At 42.8% G+C, this 27238-nt stretch overlaps 1 protein-coding gene across 1 annotated transcript in view; it reads right to left on the bottom strand.

The window, feature by feature from the left end:
• Armh3 (armadillo like helical domain containing 3) overlaps positions 1-27238 on the bottom strand; it is a 186721-nt gene that overhangs the window by 67352 nt on the left and 92131 nt on the right. The window contains exons 21-23 of the mRNA XM_021198223.2: positions 10532-10614; positions 9471-9597; positions 4237-4312 (exon numbers count right to left, since the gene is read on the bottom strand). Coding sequence (XP_021053882.1) covers positions 4237-4312; positions 9471-9597; positions 10532-10614 — 286 coding nt within the window. The remainder of the gene's footprint in view (positions 1-4236; positions 4313-9470; positions 9598-10531; positions 10615-27238) is intronic.

The following is a 27238-nucleotide window of genomic DNA, read 5'->3' on the forward strand; positions in this document are numbered from 1 at the left end:
AGTGAGTTCCAGGACAGCCAGGGCTATACAGAGAAACCCTGTCTCGAAAAAACCAAAAAAAAAACAACCAAACAAACAAACATACTAGAGAGAGGTGGAAGCAGGAAAGATCTTATATTCAAGGCCAGCCTGGACTGTGTACTAAATTCCAAACTTGCCTTAGATACTAGCACTTGGCAGGTAGCAGCACAAAGATCAGGAATCCAAAACCAGCCTTGAGTACAGAACAAGTTCAAGGTCAGCCTGGGATACTGAGACCTGTCTCATATGGACAAATAAACACCACAGAATGTGCAGGGAGAAAGGAGGCAAACCCTCTACATGAACCTTAAAGGTGTTATAGTGTATTTTACTCTTCTTATGAAAGGACACAACAGTTTCTATGGGGAGGAACAACATGGGCTCTTCTTTGACATCAGGAGTTCCAGTTACAACAGCAGCTCTAAGCAGGTGTACTGTCAGAATCTGCTGAAGATAAACAGGAAGAGAGGCTTGTTCAAATGCAAATAGCTTGGGACAACTGAAGCACCAGCATGACTAACCAATGAAACACACAAAAAAGCAGAGCACCAGAAACTCCATGTTTGTGGAATTCCCACTGACAAAACCTGTGCTCTAAAGAACAGAAAGGTCTGTGGTCTTTCTGCTGCTCCATCTGTTGGGGAGGATCTAAGTGAGGGTAGCCAACAGACCTATCACATGCCAGAAAACCCAAAGACACCGCTTTCCACTGTCAGCTGAAAGCTGGCCTTCAACTCATCTCTTCCTGGAAATATCAAACAACATTCTAAGACAGGTGACAAGAGTCTGTTCATGCTGCCTTAGAACTCCTTCTTATATACACATCAGCACACATAACCTTTAGAAACAGCTAAAATAAATTATGCACACCATAATTGTCCTACCAAGCCTTACTCCATGGTATCTTTTGGAGACCCAGAGGTGGGATTGCTGACCCAGGCTCTTGTTTTCTCAACCACCCAAAGTCAGATGTACATCACAAACTGGAGAAAAAGACAAAGGAGCAGGGAAGCCTGGCTCCGCTGTGCCTTTTCTTCTTCCTCAGATATATAACTACAGAAAATGACACAACTTCCTTGATCATTCTCATCAATGTTCATCTACAAGGAAACCCAAAACATTTTAACTTTCACAGAACAGAAAAATAAAACGTATCTGGGAATTACTAAACAAGTTTCAAAATGAAGGCCAAGTGCAGTGGCACATGCCATTAACCCCAGCATCATCAGGCAAAGGCAAGTAGATCTGAGTGTGAGACATGCCTTGGCTACTTTTGATTTCTAGGCCAGCCAGGGTACACAGTGAAACCCTGTCTCAAAGTTAAGGAAGGGGTGTGCATGTACAGAATTGGCTCAGCAGTTAAAAGCAATTGTTAGTTTTGTGAGGACCCGAGTTCAATTCTTAGCACCCACCTGGTGATTCATAACTATCTGTAACCCAGTCCCAAAAGATTCAATAGCCTCTTCTGCCCTCCAGGGTTACCAGGCACACATATGCTGTTCATACATGCAACACATATGCTGTTCATACATGTAACATAAAACAAGAAAGAAACCTCAAAAGCAGCATGGCAATTCCTCAAAACAAATAAACAAACAAACAAACACACCCTAACTACAGAATTACCGTACGATACAGAAACTCAACTGGTTCTATGCCTCAAAGAAATGAAGCAGGGCCTCTTTACCCCTTTTAAGAGAGCCTTGCTATATCACCCAGATGGACTAGAAATGCCAATCCATCTACCTACCTCAGCCTCCCAAGTGCTAATGTTCTAAGTATGCAATGCCATACTGATTTGAAAGCAAGCTCCCAAACATAACTTGTACTCATAGAAGCATCAGACACAAACCTAAAAAGTACGGTAACTCAGGTACCCATCAACAAATGGACAGATGAAAAATAGTAAACAAATTACATGAATATATTTGTTGGTCTAAAAGAAGGAAGGAGATTCTGGAATCTTATAAGATGTGCGAAACTTGGGGATATTCTGAATAAAATGACTACAGTTTTATAGTTTATCAGGAGCTAGTGGCTGGTGTCAGCATCCCCATTTAATAGGTGGTAAAAGACATCCAGAGAAGGTAACTTGCTCAAGGTCATGCAGCAAACAGCAGCTGCTTCTTTAACTGATTCGCCCCATGCCTTCCAGCCCGGAGAGAAAGAAAGAATAGCATAAGGCATCTCTGTGGACCTGGAACATTACATCCCGAAAGGAAAAGCTGGGCTTACAACTTTGCCATGTAACAAAGTAGGGCCTTCCCAAAGTCACTCTTAATCTTTAAAAATTGTATTTTGAGGAAAGTGTGGTGACAAACACACGTAATCCCAGCATTTCAGTAATAGAGCAGGAAGTGACCACTGGTTAAGTACTGAGTTCAAAGCTATGTGAGAATATGTTTCAAGTTGCAAAAACAAGGACGCTTTAAGCAGCATATATTATGCTCTACAGAGTTTGAAGATTAAAAGATTAGAGAAATAGCATATGGAAGAACATCCCAAGCCTGACATTTAGTAATGGAAAAGAGATGACAGTAAGGAGCGAAGGTATACTGTTCTTAGTATCATCATACATGTTCACGGTCTGGATTTCGTGTGGTAAGATTCCCACGCATCTTTCCAGCAATCTCTTGAGGAAGCTGACTGGGTCCTTCCTTCTTTGGCCAAATACTTAATTAGCAGCAGTGGAGTGGGGTGCTTATCCTCTGCAGGAAGCCCAGCTTGAGAAATGGAGTGATACGAGAGAAGCTACCATGCTGACAAGCGCCTTCTCAGGCTCAGCCTGATTCTTTCAGTTACTCAGAGAAGGCAGGGGACTTAAACCAGCTGCCTGGGGGCCCTTGGGAAGAATAAGGACAGCAACCAAGGCAGAAATCATTGAAAGCAAAGGCAGCAAAGTAGAAGATACAGTAAACAGGCCCCAGATGAAAAAGAGCTGCCTGAGAAGCCCGTGGAAATATAGGATAAATAAATAACTACACTATATTCTTATGTACTTTATACTCTAACCCAGAACCTGATGCTGCACTCAAACATCCACATCTGTCTTGCCCTTAGGTCATAAACGGGTATGTGGCAGAAGGGTTTGTAATGCCAAACTCTTTTAGAAACTGACAGTTATCATATGGACTCACGACAGTGTCTTGACTGCTAGGTGCAGATCTGCATTTATTGGTGAGATTTATAAAGTTGTGTTTGCTGCAAAATGTCTTTGGGTGTAGGCAGGCAGTCCAACCTTCCTCACTATGTCTTGTTAGCACATCTCACCCCCTGCTCCCTCGTCCCAGCCCACCTAACACACACAGTTCACAGCTTCCCTGTTATTCCCAAATGTGACACGCTGTAGTAAATCACTGCAGAGATGAGACATTGTATTTTAAAAGAAAGAAAGCAATAAACACCACACCCCTGCTCTCTCACACATTAGACTCTATACAAAGTTGTAAATACACATTACTATTATTGGAGTGTCTGGCAAGCCTTACATCTGGAGCTAAATCAAGTTCCCCATCTGCTGGTTTTGCCTCTTTTAATCAACCTTAACTTCTTGATTGTTTGCAAAAACAACTTAATAACTGTTGAGAAAAAGGAAAATCATAAGAACAAAGGGAGGAAAGAATAGGAGACAGTCAGACTGAGATCTGACGTACAGCCCATACCCTCCCCACTTACAGACCCATTTACTCCTGTGAGATTACTGCTTCCCCTGGCCCTGTGAACACCATACCTGACACAATCTTACCTAACACACACAGTGCTCTATTTTGCTATTTCATAAGAAACTAAATATGACGTAGCCCCTAGGGTCTTTGTTTGCTTGTATTTACCACAAATAGAAATAGCTATCTATAGTAAAATGTGAACATTCTAGATCCCCACGGAGAAACCCTGGTGAAGAGCAGAGGAACCCTTAGGGGAAGCTCGCGGGAGCTTATGCATAAAGAACACTTTGGCAGCTCCGGTGCCTGCGAAGGCCATGCAACCATCTCTGGGGTAGAAAATTCACAAAACAGCCAGCACTTTGAGCTATTTCAATATGACAAAATGAGAGCCTCATGTACTCCTGCTTCTTGATAAAGTGTGACAATTTCTTCCACTCCTACAGACATCAGGGCTTAAAATAGTAGTAGTGCTTAGAGCGTTCTCCTCGGGAAGGTGCGCAATAAAGCTCTTGATGAGCAGCAACCTCTGAAAGAAACTTCCATTCCTTACCTGATATTCACCAATGCATGTGTCACCTTGCTTGCTGCCTCCTTCCACTGGCCAGCATTGGTGGAAACCCGAAGGACTGGGAAAGAAAGAAGACAGATCTGTCAAGCTCCTGACACAAAACAAATATGAGGAATGAAGACACAGCTTAGAATAGCACGATTACAAACACCAAACAAAACCTGCGCCAGTCTTGTTTTTAAAAGGACAACAAATGAGAGCTTCTAGAATCTTTCAACTATTTTCTCCAGGAATTTTTCTTTCTCTGACTTCTCACTTTTTTTCTTTCTTTCTTTTTTTCTTTTTTTTTTCTTTTTGGTTTTTCGAGACAGGCTTTCTCTGTATAGCCCTGGCTGTCCTGGAACTTACTCTGTAGACCAGGCTGGCCTCGAACTCAGAAATCCGCCTGCCTCTAGCTCCCAAGTGCTNGGATTAAAGGCATGGGCCACCATCGCCAGGTCTCACTTTTCATCAAAGTAGTCACTACTCCTTTTCTGCCTCAGGCTGTTCCTCGCCCCTCCTCTGGTAATAGGTAGGCCCCAAAATTTAGTTTCTATATTCACTTACTATACAAAGAAGATGAGGAGATAGCCCAGTTGGCCACTAGACCAGGATGACCTGAGTTAGGGCCCCAAACCCACAGGAAAATGTCTGGTATAGAGGCTTATGCTCACCGCCTAGCACTGGTGAAGCAGACACAGATGGAACCGGCGGCTTGCTCCTGGCTAGTCAGCTTTGTCTTCTTGGCAAACCCAGGTCAATGAGAGGCCCTGCTTAATGATGAGGTGGACAACTCCCGTAATAACCTGAGACTGACCCCAGGCTCCATGCACACATGCCTGCACAACACATGCATACTTACAGGTATCTATTATAGGAGTGGCATTGTGAGGGCCACCTGGTTACCAGGTTTACCATTTCCCTAATGGCAAGGGTTACACTTGGTTGTCATGGAACTGTGTAGGCCAGGCTGGCTTTAAACTCATAGCACTCCTACTGGCTGAGCTCATGTCCCATCTTGCTTCATGTACATCTTAATAAACCAGACATACACCCAGCCAAATAGGACACATAACCTTTCCAGATAGAGAATAATCATGTTTCAAACAAGGAATAAGCCGTTTTGCCTCTCTAGCTGAGTAACCTGAAAAATCAGTCAATTGAAAGCATTCACTATCTGACCAAATTCTCTTTTACAAACACATTCACAGTGGGAGAAAAAGATTACAGAAATACAAAAGTGAACATATCCCTTGACAGCTATGCTTCAGGCCATGGTATCATAACCATGCCATTTAGAATAGACACAACAGCACAAGTACTCCCTGGATGATGCAAAGAAAGCAGGCATTCAATTAAGATTTTGTTTTTGCTGCCTGTATACACGCGCATGTGCATTCATGTGTATAGGAACATGTGCACACACATGTGCACATAGAGAACAGAGATGAACTTCACCCTCTATTACTCAGTACCTTTAAAATTTATTTTTACTAATTTATATGTGAGTGTTAAAGTGCATGCTTATGGAGGTCAGAGGACAATTTGTAAAGTTGATTTCCTTCTAATGTGTGGGTTCCAGGGACTGAGTTTAGGTTGTCAGGCTTAGAGGCAAGTCCCATTACCTGCCAAGCCATCTAGGTGGCCCCTTTACCTTAGCTTTGACATATGATCTCTTACTAAACTTGGAAGTCACTGATTGACTAAACTAGTCTTGAGACAAGCCTTGGATCCGCTTGTCTCCATCTCCCCAGCATGGAATTATGAGCACATACATATAATGTGCGTACTGCTGACTCGGGTCTTCTTGCGTGGGTAACAAGGATTTTACCCACTGAGCCATCTCTCCAGCCCTCAAATATGTTCTTAAAGACTGATTACAGAGGCAAATATGTGGAATGTTTGCAAAGTACTAGGCACCGAACAAAGGTTTTATATATAACATAACATACAGATAGGTGTTATATAACTGATTCCCCCCCAAATCAAAACATTCCAGTCTGCAGAGAAGCTCTTTAAGCAGGAAGAACTACTCAGGATATTTCAGGAAGTCCCTGAAACTGACCAGATTCACTAGGCCCCTCCCTGCAAGAGTTAACAAGCCAAGCTCCTGAGAGTTGCTCTCAAACAAGCCAAGCAAAATTTTAAAAAAATAGGGGGCTGGAGAGATAGCTCAGCGGTTAAGAGCACTGACTGACTGATCTTCCGAAGGTCCTGAGTTCAAATTCCAGCAATGACATGGTGGCTCACAACCATCAGTAATGAGATCTGATGCCCTCTTCTGGGGTTTCTGAAGACAGCTACAGTGTACTTACATATAATACATAAATAAGTAAGTAAATAAATAAATAAAAAATAAAAAATAGGTCTCTTTAGATAAGCCAAACTGTAAAGAAGACCTAAGAGACTAGACTAGCTGCCCAGAAGCAAAGCCAGCTGAGCTGCCTAAAAGAGGTTTAGACCAGAGTCACTTAGAAAGGACATTCTCTAACCTGTTGAGCTACCTGTGTAGGCTGTGCAGTGTTTTCCAGGTTCCTGGCTTTTGTTAGCTATCACTTGTGCTGAGTTGGACATTAGTGATGAAGCTGTCTTTGAGTCATTACTGTTCCTGTAACTCCTTACACCCTCTCTTATAAATAACCCTAATAAAATATACTGATTCCCCAAGTTGGATTTTGTTGGTATCTGTACTTTGGTCTATCCTGGGCTTCCTATCTGGTGTTATTAGACATGTATGTTGTACCTCCTCTTCTGCAAAAGTCTTGTCACACAACAATAAGAAACTCAGAATCAGAGAATACAAGTGATTCTGACGATTCAGTTGTTTTGTACTGTGTGTGTGTGTGTGTTTGTGTGTGTGTGTGTGTGTGTGTGTGGGTGTGTGTGAAGAGGTCTAGCAGGCTCACAAACAGAAGTCATGGTTCTAGCAGGCCTTTCCCATTCCCAACCCACTTCTGCTTTGCTAAACTGTTAGATAACACTCCTAAAGCTAGCCAACAAGGTCTATTCCTTATTTGGCCACCTTGTCCCTCTGAGACTGTCCACCAAGGTCCAGCTATCAAAGTAATGTAATTCAGCAATCAAAAGTCCCCCTTTGGCTGCACTAATTAACATGTACAATCAAAATAAACCAACTCTTCCCAACAGTTTCCTTTTTTCCCTTTATAAACTGCTATTTGCTTGCAAGCCACATCTGTGGCTCAGGAGACGGCTCAGTGCGTAGAGCCCTTGCTGCCTAACCCTAAGCATGAAGACCCGAGTCAGCAGTGCACACAGAGGCAGCCCTTTGTCTCTCTAGGACAAAGGTCACTCCCCTCTTCCCCTTGCTCTTTTTCTCCCCTCTCCCTTGTTCCTCTTCTACCTCTTCCTCTGTCTGACTTATTTATCTTATTTTTAAAAAATTGTTTAGATTTATTTTACGTATGTGAGTACACTATTGCTGGTCTTGAGGTGTCTTTTGCTGATTTCAAGGGGGTTGTTAGTTTGAAGAATTTTTTGGTTTGTTTTCAAATATGTATTTGAGGGAGGGAGAGAAAGACATGCACATGTGTGCATGTATGTGTATGTGTACTTCATCTTTAATGGTCTGGGAAAGGGCTGGTGTGAACAATCCAGAGCATGCATAGCAAAATGCAATTTGAAAGTTTGAAACTGTTATCACTACCTTCAACTTGAAATAGTTAGCTCTTGGGTACTTGTGGGTAGGAGGCACACTCCTTCCTTCCCTCCCTCCTTTCTTCTCTCTTTCTTTCCAACTGAAAACTGAACTCTGGTCCTCATAATTGTATTGTAAGCACATTACCAACTGATCTGTCACCCTAGAACTTAATAGCCCTGGCTGTCTTGGACTTGCTTTGTAGACCAGCTGGCCTCAAACTCACAGAGATCTGCCTGCTCTAACTTGAACTCGAATTTCTCCCGATTTAACTTTCCAACTGGGATTACACAGCTACTGTATCTATATCAGATGACCAATCTTAGATCCTTATGTTTGCTAGCCAAGTACTTTACAACCGAGCTATCTCCCCAGCCAATCTACCACTGCTTGTTGAGACAAGGTCTCATGTAATCCAGATTGACCTAGATCTCTTTATGTCAATGAAAATGACCTTGAACTTGTGATTCTCCTGCTTTACCTGCAGAGTGCTTAGACTACAGGTGTGTGCCAGCACACACTGCTACGGTGTGCTAGGGATTGAATCCAGGGTTTCCTACATTCTAGGAAAAGCACTCTATCAACTGAAGTATATCCTCAGCCTAAAACCCCCAATTGGGGTAAGTTTCTTCAGTCTTTCTTTCATGACTTTAACAGTGTATGATATTTGTTTTCCATAATTTACTATATAAACAATAGCTTTAGTTTGAAGTACAATTACAATGTGCACCTAGGGGTCAGACGAGAACTTTTGAGAATCTGTTCTTTCCTTTCACCATGGACTCCAGTGACTGAAATCAAGTAACCAGAACTATACAATAAGTATTGTTACTACCAACTGAACCATCTCGTTGTCCTTACCCTTTAACACACTTTTAAAAACACTTTTTCTGTATGGGCTTGTTCCTGTATGAGATTATATATACTGTGTGCATATGCTCATGTAGAGCCCAGAAGGCACTGGACTCCCCTGGAACTGGAGTTATTGATAGATGGTTTTGAGTCACTGACATCTTTTGCTGGTAACTGAACCCAGGCTCTTAGCAAGAGTAAGTCTTTGCAAGCCCTTTTAAAATGTATTTTATTATTTATATTACCTCCTACTTTTTTCATAATATAGGATCCCAAGAAGAGGCAAGGCTTCTGTTTTGTTCTGCTTTGTTTTTTAAAGGGTCAACAAGAGAAGGATCGCCAAGGGAAAAGAGATGAGGCTGTAGCTCAGTAGACAAGAACACTTACCTAGCATACAGGATGTAATCCCTCAAGGATGCTATCCACCTTGTCCCTTTTGAGACAGGGACTCAATGGCCTGAAGCTCACCAAGTAGGCAAGGCTAGATGGCCAGTATACCCCAGGGATCTATGTATCAGGTCAGATTCTGGAATTCACAGAGATCTGTCTGCCTCTTTCATTTTAGTGCTGGAATTAAAGTCATTCACTATCATGCCTGGCTCTGATCTATTTATTTCTATACCATACAAAGGTACTATCCAACTACAGAGTCTTTTGTAGCATTTTCCTCTTACTTACTGGACAAGGGGCAGAGAAAGAAAAAAGAAAAAAAAAGACCAGAAGTGCTTACCCATGGAGTAGAGGTTGTCAAAGCTCTGGTGCATGCGGATAATTTCATAGTAAAGCTCATCGTAGCTGCTGGGGGTTGGCAGGAATGTGTCACCATAAGTGATAAACATATTAAATAGGTTCACAATCTGAAAAAGAAGCAATAGCCCATATCCAGGCATCAAGCTGGGAAGATCAGAAAAGCACTACCAGTGGTACACTGTAGGCATCTCTTATTGGTTTCCAGATATACACTGTTTTGGGGACTTTGAAAACTGCTTGTAAAACAATTATTAAGGGCTAGAGAGATGGCTCAGCGGTTAAAAGCACCAACTGCTCTTCCTGAGGTCCTGAGTTCAATTCCCAGCAACCACATGGTGGCTCACAACCATCTGTAATGGGATCCAATGCCTTCTTCTGGTGCGTCTGAAGAGAGCAATACTGTACTCATATAAATAAAATAAATAAATCTTTAAAAAAACCAATTATTAACTATTCACTGATTCTTACTTATTCTCTACCTTCATCCTTATCTGTGCTCTGAAAACTGATTCGTGCATGTAGAGAGAATATCATATAATAGGGTGTGGCTACACATCTCAACCCTACATGGCTTTGTTGTCATGCTGAGAGCTGAAAATTGGCCATCTTGGGCATAGTTCTACAAATAGCAGATACTATAAAAACAGGGCGTTCATCACCACCAAATACGTAACACTTACATGCTGTATAGACAACTGAAAGATATGATATCTCCTTCTCCCCTGAATTACTACCAGATAAAATAAACATTTCTATGTATCCTTCAGAAGCCAAGTGCAATGATGATAGATCCACTTATCTGTCCAGGAGGCCCCTAGAAAACTAACTATTCCCCACATAGACATTGCAAGAGTACAGTAGAGATTCTTAGCTGGAACTAAACTCATTGCTCAGAGAGATGTGACCTGCATCCATACCTCCCAGGTCAAATCCATAAGGAAATACAGCTTAGATCCCAGACCTTGGCTCCCATTACAAACCAGCCCATTTCTGCCTTGGTATACTGACTTTAGAAAAACAAATATTTTTATTAATACTCACCATAAGGGCCAATGTAAAAATGTTGTGTTTGGCCAAAAGTACAGTTTCATTTGACATAAGGAACTTCAGCAAGTTTATCAAGGCTTTAGAAAAAAGAAACAACAAATTATTCAAATAATAATCAATATAATCAATAAAAGTAAGTAAAGGCCAGCAGGAAGGCTCAGTGGCATCACTGAGTGTGATGACCACAGTGGATTCAGGATGCACTTAGGAGGAGGAGAGAACTGGTTCCCACAATGTGTCATCTAACCTCCACACATGTGTACACATGGATGTGTCCACATACAAATACACACACACACACACACACATAAATAAATAAATAAATAAATAAATGTAAACAAACAGTAAATAAATAAAAGCAAAATAGCTCTATAGAAACCCACAGGTCAGAAGAGTCTCAGCAACCAAGGTCTTCCTTTATTATTAACATGTAATTGTGGATCCACATGTGTGTGCATGCACATGAGAGCGAATTTATGACCTGAAAGTAGTATAGGGCGATAAGGAGTGGAAGAGTTGTAAAGGGAGGGGTGGGAAAACAGAGAGACTAATAGAACATATGTGACATGAAAGTGGAAGCCGCTAGTTAGCGGGAGAAAGGAACCAGCCAGGGAGGAAGAAATCCATTCTCTGGTATAGTAACTAAAATACAGGAAGACAGAAAAGAAACACACAATACTTAGAGTAAGTTATGGGTTATCATGTGCTATTTCAATATATGCAGAGGGAAAAAAAAAGAACAAGGCAGAGTAATTAGTATTTCCTTTTCCTTGTTACTTATGTTTAGAGCCTTTGAGCTTTTGAGAGCTTCCAAGTTTTAAAAAGCTAAAAGTTTTTAAAAGTTAAAAAAAATATTGAAGCCGGGCGATGGTGGTGCACGCCTTTAATCCCAGTACTTGGGAGGCAAAGGCAGGCGGATTTCTGAGTTCGAGGCCAGCCTGGTCTACAGAGTGAGTTCCAGGACAGCCAGGGCTACACAGAGAAACACTGTCTTCGGGGGTGGGTGGGGGGGGGAAGAAATGTTTGGTCCTAGCTGGTACTGTTTGGGAAGGATTAGGAGGTGTGGCCTTGTTGCAAGAAGTGTGCCACTGGGGGTGGGCTTTTAAGCTTTCAAAGCACTGACACCATTCCCAGCGTGTTTTTATCTGCCTTCTGCTTTTGGATCAAGATGTGAGCTTAGCTGTTCCTGCTGCTATGCATTTGCTCAACCCACATGGACTCTTATGCTGGCAGTTTTATGCCCATTTGACATACATTATCTGAGTTATCTGAGAGAAGAAACCCTCAATTGAGAAAATGTGTCTATAAGATTGGGCTGCAGGCAAGCCTGTAGGACATTTTCTAAATTAGTGATTAATGGGGGAGGGCACAGCCATTGTAGGTGGGGCTAATCCTGGACTTGGTGGTCCTGGGTTCGAAAAGAAAGCAAGCTGAACAAACCATGAGCAGCAAGCCAGTAAGCAGCACCCCTCCATGACCTCTGCATCTCCTCCTGTCTCCAGGTTCCTGCTCTGTTGGAGTTCCTTCCTGACTTCCTCTGAGGATCAGTGACACAGAAGCTTAAGCCGAATACACCCCGTCCTCCCCAAGTTGCTTTGGTCATGGTGTTTCACCACAGCAGCAGTAATCTTTAGATAACTCTAAATTAAGGAATCATGGCCCAGTAAAATAATGGCTGGTTATGGTTTTGTCACAGAGTAGAAGAATAAGACAGGAACAGAAGACAGTCCAATTCATAGCCCAGGCTAACCTCAAATTCATGATCTTCCTGCCTCTGTCCCTGAGTGCTGGGATCATAGATTTATATGGTATCTACTATACCATATAAATCTATGTGTGTATATATCACAAACACATGCATGGGGGAGGGGCAGGCTGACCTCCAGCTCACTAGCTGAGAATATTGCTCCGTTTGAGCAGGCCCAGAGCCATGTAAGTCCTAAGATGTGTTCCACCACTGAGCTACACCTCCAGACTCCTGTCCATTTTTAACTGCACCTTCAGTCCCTTCCCCCATCCATGTGTAAAAGAGAATCTCATGGAGCCCAAATTAGCCTCAAACTTGTTTTACATAGAGGTTAGTCTTAATTCTTACTTGATCTTACTGCCTGCACATCCCAAATGCTAGAATTACCACATCTGAAACTCTTGCTCACTTTTAAGTTGTATGATTTTGTTATATTTTTTGAGTTCTATATAACTTTTCAGTATTAATCATTTGTTTGGAAGTCAGAGAGATGGATCAGTAGGTAAAAGTCTACACTGTTCTCACCGAGGACCCAAGTTTGTTTCCCAGCACCTATGGGAAGTGGGACTCTCACAACTTCCTATAACTCCAGCTCCCACGGAACCCAATCCTCTGGCCTCTACCACCACCCATACACATAATTTTAAAAAATAATATAGATACACACACACACACACACACACACACACACACACACACACACGAGTCTCACTATGAAGCCCTGGCTGTCCTTGAACTCACAAAGAGCTCAAGGAGGCTGCCTGTTTCCCTAGTGCTGGGATTAAAGGCCTCTACCAACATATCCAGCTCAAAAAAGAAATCATTCAGCCGGGTGTGGTGGAGCACACCTTTGATCCTAGCACTCAGGAGGCAGAGGCAGGCAGATTTCTGAGTTCGAGGCCAGCCTGGTCTACAAAGTGAGATCCAGGACAGCCAGAGCTATACAGAGAAACCCTGTCTCGAAAAAAAACAAAACAAAACAACAACAAAAAAAACCCCATCACAACAAAAAAAGAAATCGTTCAATCTTTAATAACCTTTTGATAGATGAACAGTTTGACAATCTCTCTCCATTTTGTGGGCTGTCCACATTCTATTTTTGCTATGTATAATCTAATATAATCCTATTGTCTTTTTTTTTGCTTTTATTGTATGCATTCTTGCAGCCTTTTATTTATTTGCAATAGTGGAGATAGTACCTTGGGCTTTGTACCTGCTAGGTAAGTCTCTACTATACAGTCCTTTTTGTTTGTTTGGTTTTTGCTTTTTGTTTTTTGAAACAGGGTTTGTGTAATAGCCTTGGCTGTCCTGGAACTCACTTTGTAGACCAGGGTGGCCTCAAACCGACAAAGATTCTTCTGCCTCTGCCTCCTGAGGGCTGGGATTAAAGGTGTATACCACCACTGCTCAGCTAGTTTTCTTGTGTGTGTGTGTGTGTGTGTGTGTGTGTGTGTGTGTGTGTGTGTGTGACCTGGACTCTGGTGATTCAAGCTTAGGTCCTCACACCAGCTCAGCAGTATGTTAGCCCTTGAAACACATCCCCAGCTCTTTATTTTTTTATTTTGAAAGAGGTCTACGTTGCCCGAGTAGGCCCTGAACTCCCTCAGGAAACGGCTTTGATTTGGCTAGATGGAGTGACAGGCCTGTGCCACTAGGCCCAAGGTCTTTTAAAAGCAACGAAAGACTGGGTAATGTAGCTCAGTATTACACAGTTTGTCTAGTAGAGACAAGGACCTGGTTCTCCCTAGCACAGACTACCTGGTACATTTTTAAAAGTGGACCAGTGTGCTAGCACACCCATCTTAGCACTTGGGTGGGAAGGACAGGAGTATTAGGGAAGACAGTGATAAAGTGGAAGTTTCTGGTTGGGTCATGTGATGCAGACTCATGTGATGTTTTGCTGAGAAAAGACCCATGGGAAGACACATGCTATATGGAGAGAGTAGAAATAGGACTCAATGGACAGTGACGGTTCACTAGCCTTGCAACACTTTGTTGGTCTCGCATCTCCCTCTTGGCAGATCTTCATTTTGCTGCTGATTTGGGGTATTCTGTCAAATGGAGATTGGAATTGCCGCAAGGAACTACTTCCACATCTCTCTGTCCTATTTACCATCTTTTCTCTCCTACCTTTGGACTGTGGGCTAGGAGGGGGGAGGGGTGTCAAAGCATTTGAGACACCTTATTAAAAGTTGATTCTGAAAAATCTAAGCCAACAGGTGGCACCCAATGTAGCTAAGGCACAGAGAGTAATTCTGTTTCGGATGTGGTAGAGGAAAGGGCCTCAGGCTATGAGGGGTTAACAATGTTCTTTAAGGAGGCTGGCAAAATAGCAGCTACTGTAGATGGGAGATCTCCTACGCTGTCCCCAGAGGGGTTTTCGGGTCTGTTTCATGGCTTTCACGTATACTCTTCTGAAACAGACTAGTGGGAAGCTGACAAGTTCCCACGTCAAAGACGACTGCGGAGTTGGCTAAGCACAGTCTGCGAACAGAGGTAAAAGTGTTTGGGAAGCAAAGAGAGCCAGTGGGAGGGGAACAACAGTGAAATCCAGCCTGTGCTAAGTGACACCATGTTAAAAACCCACTGATCTTCCCAGGTGCACCGCTCCTCATCTTCCCATTTAAGGTTTTAAAAACTTCTACTTCTTCTCACCGATTCTTACAAGCAATTAAACTCAGAGATGTGACTGCTAAACTGACATCTTAGTGTTCCAAATCAACTCCCACACAGTGATCTCCCCATCAAACTTTTCCAATTTACAAGTAAACCAAGGGCCCTTCCACCTCACACGACTAGCATATCCTGTCCTTCCACCACACACGACTTAGCATCTCCTGTCCTTCCACCCCACACGACTAGCATCTCCTGTCCTTCCACCACACATGACTTAGCATCTCCTGTCCTTCCACCCCACACGACTAGCATCTCCTGTCCACATCTGTTTCAGCCATCAGTGCTGGTAGGGCCATGTAGATATCTGAATGCTTACCAGCAGTGGCAGCCACACTGAAGAACCCAGAGCAGCACTACTCCCCTGTGGGAAGACAGCTCATCAAAAGATGAAAAAGCCCTGTCAGGTGAGCTGGCACACACTTGTCACCCCAGCTACTTTGGAGACTAGGCTGAGCCAAAGTCTAGGCTTACAGAAGTGAGTGACTTACTGTGACTGTATTTAAAGGGTTGGCCGTGGGAGAACAGGCAGAAGGTCTGTTGTGAATTTTAGGCCAGCATAGGGTATTGAATGAGAGACTCTTTCTCAAAACCAACCACCCCCAAGTCCTGGCAACATAGCTCAAACATTTACCTAGCGTGCGTGAACCTATGCTCAATGCCCAGTACCAGAACAAGAAAAAAAAATGTTTTCTATTAATTTTTTTAAAGATTTTTTTCATTGTGTATATGTGCGCATGAGTGTCTGTGCCCTCAGATCCCTGGAAGCTGGAGTTCCAGGTAATTGTTAGCTGTCCAACTTGGGTGCTGGGACCCAAATTCCAGACCTCTGCGAGAGCAGCCACCATTCCTAACTAGTGAATAGCCTCCAGACTCCCTCCCGCCACCTGGGGGTGGGGTAGGATAGGATCTTACGTATTCTGGTTCAAAGGAAAGTGTAGCATGTTCTGTCCACCCACAGCGTCATTTACCAGAAAGAATTTTCTTTGCCTGACATTCAGGAAAGAGAGTGCCCAAACTAAGGAAGTACTGTCAAGTTCCTGGATAACTTTGCAACTTTAAACAACTTTTTGCAAGAAAAAAACAAAAAACAAAAAACCAAAAGACGCAGTTGCCTTGTTACTCATTCATCTAGGCCAGCAGCTCCATCCTTCCTAACACTATGACCCTTTCCTACAGTCCCTCATACTGCAGATTGCCAACCAAAAAAAGTAGATCATTGCTACTTCGAAACTGTAATTTTGCTACTGTTATGAATCATAACATAAATATCTGTGTTTTCCAGTGGTCTTAGGTACCCTCTGTAAAAGGGTCAGTTGACCCCTGAAGGAGTTTTGACCACAGGTTGAAAACACTGACCTAAGACGTTTGATCATAAATGGGATCCAACTTCTGTGTCCATCCTGCCTCACCCTGTACCCACTACCCAACCCTTCTTAGTGGGAAGCGAGGAAACCAGCTGAAGCCTAAAGTTCTCTTTTGGAGCTGGGATTATAAGCTTGCATTTGACACCTGATACTTGGTGCTGGGATTTGCACTCAGCTCCAAATGATTGCAAATTAAAATCTAAATTATTTCTCTAGTCCCTAACTTAGTTAAGTTTTTGAGACGAGATTTCAAGGTAGCTCAGGCCAAACTAGAATTCATAATCTTCTTGCCTCTGCTTCCCCACCAAGTACAGGGATTATAGGAGCACATCACCACACTGATTTTTCTAAAACTATATCTTTTTTTGGACAGCCAAGAAATCCATTCTCCCATGCTGCCTGTACTTTGTGTGAAGTTCACTGTTCTTAGAGAAGGGTTTTGTGCTTTGATTTGGAACAGCAGGGAAAGATGAGTGAAGTGACTTTGCAAAGACAGCCTGCCACATAACAGTCCTCACATGTAGTCCTCTAGGAGTTACTCAAACAGCAGACAGGGACAGTACCAGAGGCTGGCTGCGCCTACATTCTGTTCTAAAGGTTCACGATTCCCCTCGAACAGCAAGGAGATAGAGATGAAGAAGGCAGACACCCTGATTCATGTACTCTACTCCTGTCTGGAGAAAAGTTCTCTAGGGTTTTGTGTTAGAAAGGCCAATGATAGGCAGCTTACCTTTGTGGTGGTGTCTGTTAACAAGTGACCTAATGGACTGGGCTCAGGCAGGGGTTGGGGAAGCTCGGCAGGTGCCCACAATAGATCATTCACAGTCTCAACTCCTACTAGTAGCTCTGAGAATACAGGCTAGCTAGGTAAGAGCCACATAAAAATGACTAACCTCAGTCCAAACCTCTGTCCTTGCTGAAGATCACCTTGCTCAGCTATTCTGATAGAGTGCTGTGGTTGTGAGATTATAGCTGCCTTGATCAGCATCCCAGAAAGAAGTGTCTGTTGGGAAAACCTATGTCCCAGGATAATCCATCTTATCTCGAACAAACAATTTCAAATAGGGGAAGACTACAGAACCACACAGCCCCATAGAGCTGCAGCAATTTCCTCATTCCAAAGCCTCTCACCCCACCCTTATAAAGGGGTCTTCAATTTCCCAGAGGAGAGAGGCTAATATCCACTGTGTGTGCTAATCAACAGTCTCCTCTAAAGATCAGACTCTGCCCTCTTTTTGCCTTTTAGCATCCTTTTCTCCCTCAATCATATCACTCACAAAAGTACTGTGAATAGATGAGTACCTAACAGACATCATTAACTCACAGGAGACAAGAGAAAGAGAGGGAGGAGCAGGAGGAGCAGAGAAAGACATGGCTCTTAACATATCCAGTCCAGAATAGCAGAGATGCGGCTTCATCGGTGCCTGTGTGGTAATTAACAAGCACCAGATCCGGAGGATGGGAACTGGGAATTTTGTTCCTGTGATGGACTCTGATAGACATGATCCCTGGGAGGGAGTCAGAGTTAGGAATGACAACGTAATAATAAGAGCATATTTCTAGCACAAGCCAACAGGCAATTTGTGTCCAAACTGATGCAAATACAGGCAGAGCAAATCAATAGGGAAGACAGTCTAGCACAGATGCTCGAATGTGAGCTAGATGCTTTGTGTGTAAGGACTGTGGAGACATGTTTATCCCTGTGATTCAGGTTCACATGTCACTCTCCTGTCGCCCAAAGGGCACTAGGAAGTGAAATAAACCCCTAGAACAGCAGTTCTCAATCTGCTGGCTGAAACCTCTTAGGGACCCTCTCACCATGTTGCCTGAGACCATCAGAAAACACAGATAGTTATATTATGATTCATAAAAGTAGCAAAATTGGGCTGGTGAGATGGCTCAGCAGGTAAGAGCACCCGACTGCTCTTCCAAAGGTGTAGAGTTTAAATCCCAGCAACCACATGGTGGCTCACAACCATCCTTAACAAGATCTGACTCCCTCTTCTGGAGTGTCTGAAGATAGCTACAATGTACTTACATATAATAAATAAAAATAAATCTTAAAAAAAAGAAAAGAAAAAAAGTAGCAAAATTACAGTTATATAGTTGCAACAAAAATAATTTTATAGTTGGGGGTTATCACAGCATGAGGAACTGTATCAAAGGGCCGCAGCATCAGGAAGGCTGAGAGCCACTGCTCTAGATGGTACTTCTTTTTGTTTGTTGCAACACTGGGAACTGAACCAAGTACTACTCATACACTAGGCAAGTGGCTGAGCTACTGAGCCTAGCTAGAGGGATCTTTCACCGGCAGCTAAAATGAACAAAGCAACCTTAAACTTGGCTCCAAAAAACCTAATACCATAATGCCTTGTGGCAGTTTGAATATGCTTGGTCCAGGGAGTTGCACTGTTAGAATGGCCTTGTTGGAGCAGGAAGTGAGTGAGTGACTGTGGATGCGGGCTTTGGATACGGATGTCCTAGCTGCCTGAAGGTCAGTATTCCCCTATCTGCTTTTGGATGAAGATGTATAACTTTCAGTTCCTCCAGCCCTATGTCTGTCTGAACACTGCCATGTTCTCCCTTTGATGCCAATGGGCTGACCTCTAAATCTGTAAGCCAGCTCCATTTAAATGTTGTCTTTTGTTAGTTGCCTTAGCCATGGTGTCTCATGGGAAGGTCCTAACATCTGTAAGTGCTGCTTTCCTCTTCGTCATCTAACTGACTTCACGGATCACATCCTCTGTGCAGACAGCACCACACACATATCCTCTTCCCCCTTCAGACTTTCAGATTTACAACTCCCCTCATACTAAGGCTGAGAATAAAATTCCAGAATTTAGGATCTCAAGAGGTCACTTAATCCAATTTCTCATATTTTAGAAAAGAAAAACCCACACCCATTTCCACCCACTAATGGTGAGCCAATTTCACTGGCTTTAGAATCACCATGGAAACACACCTCTCTATATGTCTTATAAGGTGTTTCCAGAAAGGTATAGCTAAACAGGGAAGACATACTCAGTGTGGGTGGCAGCATTAGGGTGGGATCCTGGATCCTGGACTGAAGTAAAAGCAGTCCTCACCTCAGCCTGCCACCTGCAGACACACCCTGAGACTAGCTACCTCACTGGCCTGCCACTGAGCCTGCTTTGCCATCATGTCCCTAAAAGAAACCTTCTTCCCTTAAGTTATGTCCCATCAGAGATTTGGACACAGTGAAATAAAATAACATGCACACCAAATTAGGTAGTGATAAAACCAGGACTGGAAGCTGGTCTTAAATTCAGTGTTGTCTGTATCACTGAGACAGTGGATGCGGCCTGGAGTGAAGGAGCCCAACCCACTCACCATAAATGCTGTGTCGGGATTGTTGGCTACACTGATACCACACTTGTCTAGATTCTTATTGATAACTTTCTTTCCAAGGTGCTCTTGGGTATTTTTCAGGCTTTTTTGTCCACATTTCCACTTGGTCCTTGTGCTAGTTAGTTTAATGTCAACTTGATACAAAATAAAATCATCTAAGAGGAGGAAGCCTCAATTAAGAAAATGCCTCCATAAGACTGGACTTCAGGAAAATCTATAGGGAACTCTCTTAATTAGTGATTGATGGAGAAGGGCCCAGCCCATTGTAAATGAGACCACCCCTAGTCTGGTATTTTGAAACAGAGTCTCATGGAGCCAGCACAAGTTGAATTCAAACTCACTACAAAAAGAAGACTAGCCTTGAACTCCTGATCCTCCTGCCTCCAGTTCCCACATGCTGGGATTCCAGACCTACACCATTATACTTGGTACAGTGTCTGTCTCTCTCCCCACACCTCCTCTTCTTCCTTTCCTCTGTCCCTCCCTCTTGTGTACACATGTGAGTGTATGTATGTGTGAAGGTATAACGCACATGTGCATTCTATGTGGAAATTCATGTAAATGGTGAAAGACGGCCTGGGATATCTATCCTCAGGAGTTGTCTACTTCAGTCTTTTGAGACCTGGTCTCTCACTAGGATCAGGAGCTTGTTGATTAGACAAGGTCTGGTGGTCAGTGACCTCAGGGATCTTCCTGTCTCTGCTTTCCAAGTGATCAGGTTGTAAATTTGCACCTTGACATTCAGCTTTTTACATAGGCAACTTGGATTCTCATGCTCACCCAGAAAATACTTTCCTGAACAACTCCTCTTTTTTAAAACATATAATTACCAAGTAAAATTGTTTCTAATTTCCTCACTAAGAGTTGACTCTCAAAATTATGTCCTATACACAGAATATGATTGAATAATGGATTTTATAAGAACCTAGAGTGACCTTCATGCAAAATAAGAACCAACACAAATAAAAACTGGGCATAAACAATTAATAACCAAGTTTATTCCTATGCAATTAAGGCACAGACCTTTGCTCAGAACTTACATAACAGGCCAAAGAAAACAGTGACCTTAAGTCTGGGGCAGCTTCAAGGACAAGCAAAACCGTGCGGCCAGGCTCTTGATGCCAGCACATAACAGGACAGAGATTGTGCTGGCTGCCCCGACTCACTCTCCATACACATTCATTTTTAGAAAACTGCCCTTGATCGACTTGTCTGCTGGATGCCAACTGGGCACATGACCAGCCAAGCTATTCCTAGGATAGTCACAAAAGTACCAGTACACGGAGAGAATAATTAAGATAACCATGAAAGTCAAGGAGTGACTGAATAGACAGCACCGTTAGTCACGTGTTTGTAAGCACTTGCTGTCATGAACTGCATGTTGAAGCCCCTGAGAAGACACAAGAAGCACAATGTGCCTTTTTACTCTTCCTTAGTTTAAACCCTTTAAATGACCATGTTTCTCACTGTTAAACAATTTTTAAGAAGGCAGGGATGGACAGGAGTAAACACAAGCCTCTTCCTTACTGAAAGCCCAGCACTTCTGATACCCGTTCTGAAAGGTTTTCAAAAAACAACCAGGAACTTAAGTAAGTTAAAGGTCTGGTCCCAGCCAGGGGTGGTGGCTCATGCCTTTAGTTCCAGCTCCGGAGGCACAGACAGGCACATCTCTGACTTCATGGTTTGCCTGGTCTACGAAGCAAGTTCTAGAATAGCCAGGGCTATAGAGAGAAACATTGTCTCGAAGAAAACAAATGAACAACCAAAGATGTTTGGTCCAATGAGTGAGAAATCATTGTTCATCTCTCAACAAAACATGGTGTAGCTTGTACATAATGTCATTTTGATATTTTGGGTATAGAGAAAAATCTCTTAGGTATTATGCAGAAGCATCACCTGTCAATAAAAAGCCGATGGACTATTAGCAAAAGGCAAGAAATGAGAGATGGGAGCCGGGCGTGGTGGCACACGCCTTTAATCCCAGCACTCGGGAGGCAGAGGCAGGTGGATTTCTGAGTTCGAGGCCAGCCTGGTCTACAAAGTGAGTTCCAGGACAGCCAGAGCTATACAGAGAAACCCTGTCTCAAAAAACCAAAAAAAAAAAAAAAAAAAGAAAAAAGAAATGAGAGATCGGAGTTCTGGTAGAGAGACAGGAACTCTGTGAGTTAGTGAGAGGCGGGAAGATTGGCCACCAGACTCTGAGGTGACAGACATATGAAACTGAGAAGAGGTAACCAGTCGTGTGACACACATAGTAGAATAAATAAGTTATATAAGTTACAGGCGCCTCGGGGAACAAGCCCAAGCTCACGGCCTAGGCATGTATTCATAAATAACTAAGTCTCAGAGAGGTTATTTGGGAACTGGGGTGCTGGGAGAAAGGAGCATGGTTACAAATGGCACACTGCATATGTGGCTAGAAATTTCAGAGTCGAAGAGGGTTTTCTAGTCACGAAATGTGAAACTGGGTATGAAAATTCATAGACAGAATTAGTTTGAAAATAGTAAAATAAAATAAAAGAGAGAGTTAAGTAATATTTTTAAAAATTACCTAGAGGAAAAAGTTTAGAGAAAATTAAACACACAGAGAGGCACTATGGACAGGGGCTCTTTAAAAAAAAAAAAAAAAAAAGTCCCTGGTGACTAGAAAAGCCAGCTCTCAGTATACTCAGTACAGAGCTTCAATACACTTCCCAGCACAGTCCTGTAACTGGGGAGCTAGCTCACCGTCTTTCTGGCTGGAGCTTTAGTGCACTGCCCAGGTATGGAGAAGGAATGAGCAGTGTGGGTCCAAGAGAGTCTAGCAGGTAGGATTAGCATGCAATGGCCGGATGCCAAAAAGGCAGCGAAATACTGCACTACTGCAGCTGTCCCAGAGTGGGTAGGCGACAGAGATCAAAAATGGCCTCCAGGGCTGGTGAGATGGCTCAGTGGTTAAGAGCACCGACTGCTCTTCCGAAGGTCCTGAGTTCAAATCCCAGAAACCACATGGTGGCTCACAACCATCCATAAGAAAAATCTGATGCCCTCTTCTGGAGTGTCTGAAGACAGCTACAGTGTAAACACATATAATAAATAAATAAATAAAATATTTTAAAAACAAAAACAAAAACAAAAAAACAAAAATGGCCTCCAGGCCAAAAGCCAGCAAGGGACGCCTGCTAGACCTAGCAGCCCAGTCCAGGGGGCACACAGACCCTAACAAACCATGGGAGCACAAGCTAGTCTAAGGCTAGAGTCATGCAGAAAGAGGGCTGGACCACAACTTCCCTGTGAGCAAAAAGGGTAGAGGCATGGCTGGTGACAGCTACAAGAAGCCAGAAAAAAAACAGACAAGAAGAAATCCAAGCACAGCCAAACTTCTGATCAGGTAAAAAAAAAAAAAAAAGTTTGAAATTATGCTTTACTGCTTAAGAATGAATGAAACTGGGTATGAAAATTCATAGACAGAATTAGTTTGAAAATAGTAAAATAAAATAAAAAAGAGAGTTGAATAATATTTTTGAAAATTACCTAGAGGAAAGAGCTTAGAGAAAATTAAACACACAAAAAAGTCTAAGTTTAGAGAAATGAATGAATGAACACAGAAAGTAAACTCTCCAAAGAAAGGAGAGAAAGGGAAAATAGTAAAGTATCTGTAGAAAGGAGAGAGTTGGAGAGATTAAAAGAGAAATTATTTTCCATGTTAAAAATTAGAAATCACTGGCTAGAGAGATGACTCAGCGGGTTAAAAGCACTGACTGCTCTTCCAGAGGTCCTGAGTTCAATTCCCAGCAACCACATGATGACTCACAACCATCTGTAATGAGATCTGATGCCCTCTTGTGGTGTGTCTGAAGACAGCTACAGTATACTCACATATAAGTAAATAAATCTTTAAAAAAAATAGAAAACACTATAGAAGAAAGCATTTGGACCCCATATAGTTTTGACTGTCAGCATAAAAATAATTATACATTTAGTAATGATTAAAATTTTACATATCCCCTTTAAGGGAGATCAGAATAAAGCTGACTTAGATAAGAAGAGGACTGAAAAATGGAACGTTAGGTTACAGGTCATATAACGGAGGTTAGAGGAGTCTTTATATCAGAATAAAGCATCTTCAGAAGAATCCAATATGGAACCTACAGCAACAGTAAAATAGGTAATACTGAAAGAGAACATTCCACAAAGGCTTGAGGAGTAAGATTAGCAACTCACCGAAATGCAACATACGAGTTAAGAGTACAGATTATGTTTGAAGCTACCTTAGAGCAACATCATACAACAGATTATATGTTTCATTTTGCAGAGTTTGAAAAAAAATATGTGCACTATACCATAGACACATATTCAGGATTTAAATGGGCAATTGCTTTAAGTTCTGAAAAGGCAGATTCTGTAATTAGGCATTTATTAGAAGTTACAGCAATTATGGGAATACCTGTACAAATTAAGATTGAGAATGCGGGCTGGCGAGATGGCTCAGCAGGTAAAAGGACTGAATACTCTTCCTAAGTTCAACTCCCAGCAACCACATGGTGGCTAACAACCACCTGTAATGAGATCTGATGCCCTCTTCTGGTGTGTCTGAAGTTAGCTAAAGTGTACTTATATATAATAAATAAATCTTAAAAAAAAAAAAAAGATTGAGAATGCTCCAACATATGTCTCTAGTAAAATGAAGCAATTACAGGTATATCACATAATCCTACAAGACAAGCAGCTGTAGAAAGATCTAATTGTTCTTTAAAAGACATGCTAAACAAACAAAGAGGGATAACAAAGACCCCCGAGAGACAATGGATGAACTAAGTCAACCTGTTTATATTAAGCATGTCCTCACTTCAGGATGGAAGGAAGGAAGTGTGTTACAGTTGGGGAAGAGGTGGTGTATTTGTTTCCACAGGAGAAGAAAAGCTATGAAGTCCTTCAAAATTAATAAAAATCAGATTTGACCAGGGGGAACCCCCTGAAGATCTTGTTTGCAGACAAAAGAAAGAAATCAACAGGACCTATCAAACCAGGTAACACACTGCCAATCCTCCTACATGGGAACAGCTCTGAGACTGGCTGAGAGGCGAAAGTATCTCCAGCCAGGACTTCAACTAAGCATCACCAATAAACCTTGTTGGCTGCACAACTCTTTGAGCTTGTTTTTCACATTATGACTTCACTAGAAAACCCTAGTACCAGGCACCAAATCTCCTCAGGTTAGTCCCTGACCCCCATAGAGTGCAATGATGACCTACTGAAAGGAACAGTGTGTCTTCCTCCTTTGCATCCCCATCACCCACCAAGTTCTAGGAATGCCTTGGGCTACAGGCATTGGACCATCTTCTCTTCCTAATCCATGGGAATGGCACCATCTACAGAACAACTCTAGCCTCTCAACCTAGCACCCCACCAAAGGGCTCCAAATGTATTCACTCTTGCAATAAAATCTAGCCTTGATATCCTTTAGATAGTCACCCAAATGTGGCCAGCTAACAGCACCCTAGATCCCAATATTATTCAAGACCTTTACATATACTGCAATAGATCAAGGTCAATGGAAAGAAAGTCTCCATTCCCTATTTCTCTTTTCTCCACTTCAAGCTCTTTTTGTTTTTGTCTGGTCTCCCCCAACACTGTGTAAATGTCCTATCTTTAAGTTACAGTTCATAGATCTGTAAGTCTGTTGTAAAGTGGGAGCTAGAAAGAGAGCCATGGAGCAGAGCAGCCCCGCAGTGTACACACCCCTCACTAGCCAGCACATCTCCTTGGTTCCCGAACATCCTCTCCTAAGATATGTAAGGACCATTTGTTTCTGCAGGACATCAAGAGTTTTGTAGGCAAATAGATGGAACTAGAAAATATCCTGAGTGAGGTAACTCACCCACAAAAGGATATTTGGTATGTACTCACTAATAAGTGGGTATTAGCCAAAAAACACATAACACCTAGGATACAATCCACAAAACTCAAGAAGGTTAACAAGCAGAAGGGCCCAAGTGAGGATGCTTCAATCCCACTTGGAAGGGAGAAGAAAGCAATTAAGGGGGTTGGGGGGGGAGGCAGAGGGAGGGAGGCATATGGGTGGTAGGAGGAGAAAAGGGGAAGAGGATTAGGTATGAGCAGAACAGAAGTCCCGAGGGCCAGCAGAATGAATGGAAATATGCAGCCTCGGGGGGTGAGGTGGGAGGTGGGGGACCTTACAGGAAGCACCAGAAATCTAGAAGGTGAAAGACTCTCAGGACTCAAAGGGAGGGGCCTTAGATGAAATGCCTTACAGTAGGGAGAGGGAACTTGTCGAGTCCACCTCCAGCAGAAAGACAGAGAGAGCATCAAGAGGAGGGATGGGGTTGCCATCCCACAGTCAAAAACTCTGATGCAGAATTGTTCCTGTCTGAAAGCACTGCAGAGACAAAAATGGAGAAAAAACTGAGGAAAAGGAGGTGCAGTGACTGGTCCAACTTGGGATCCATCTCAAGGGGAGGCTCCAAGGCCTGACACTATTACTGATGCTATGGTGTGCTTACAGACAGGAACCTAGCATGGCTGTCCTCTGAGAGGCCCAACAAGCAGCTGAATGAGACAGACGCAGATACTCACACCCAACCACTGGACAGAAGTCAGGACCCCTGTAGTTGAATTAGGGAAAGGCTTTTTTCCCTTTTTTAAAGATTTATTTATTATGTAAACAACATTTGCCTGAATTATGTCTGCAGGCCAGAAGACAGACCAGACCGCATCATAGATGACAGTGAACCCTCATGTGGTTGCTGAGAATTGAACTCAAGACCTCTAGAAAAACAGACAGTGCTCTTAATCTCTGAGCCACCTCTCAAGCCCCATTACCAGCTTTCTATATGTAAATGCTTGTCCTTTCTCACCTGTCCAAACGATGGTTTGTGTTAAAAAGCAAGCTGCCAAGGTCACATAACCTCATCCCTGCCAAAGGGCAACCCAAAGAGATGGAAGGGCGCTGTCCTGCTGCTGAGTGGGTCAGATTAGAATGTGGCTTTCTGGAGAATAAAGAGCTGGTGGCTGAGCAGAGGAGAGACAGACTGTCCAGGCAAGAGGAGACAGTAGTATGGAGGTTAAGAGTGAGAGCAACATGGCAGGAAGTCAGGTTAAGTTAGGGTGTAGCTGAGAGTCTGCCCCCAGGAAAAGGCCAACAACCTTACACTGTACAAATGTCTCCGTATCTTATTATTAAACCTCAGGAAGGATCTGCAAAAGCCCCACAATACCAGTCTCTCCATGAACTGAAGTTTACTGCATTTATGTTTTATTTTGATGCTAAATGATCTTTAACTTAACTTTTTAGGCTCAAATTTAATATAGGAACAATCTAGGAAATGCAGGGACAAAAATGGAGCAGAAACTGAAGGAAAACACATCCAGAGACCACCCCACCTTAGGATCCATCCCATGCATAGATACCAAACCCCAACACTATTGCTGATGTCAAGATGAGCTTGCAGGCAGGAGCATGGCATGACTGTCCTGAGAGGCTCTTCCAGCACCTAAGACAGATGCAGATACTTACAGCCAACCACTGGACTGAGCCCAGGGACC

The sequence above is a fragment of the Mus pahari genome, chromosome 1, assembly GCF_900095145.1.
Source record: "Mus pahari chromosome 1, PAHARI_EIJ_v1.1, whole genome shotgun sequence".
NCBI lineage: Eukaryota > Metazoa > Chordata > Mammalia > Rodentia > Muridae > Mus > Mus pahari.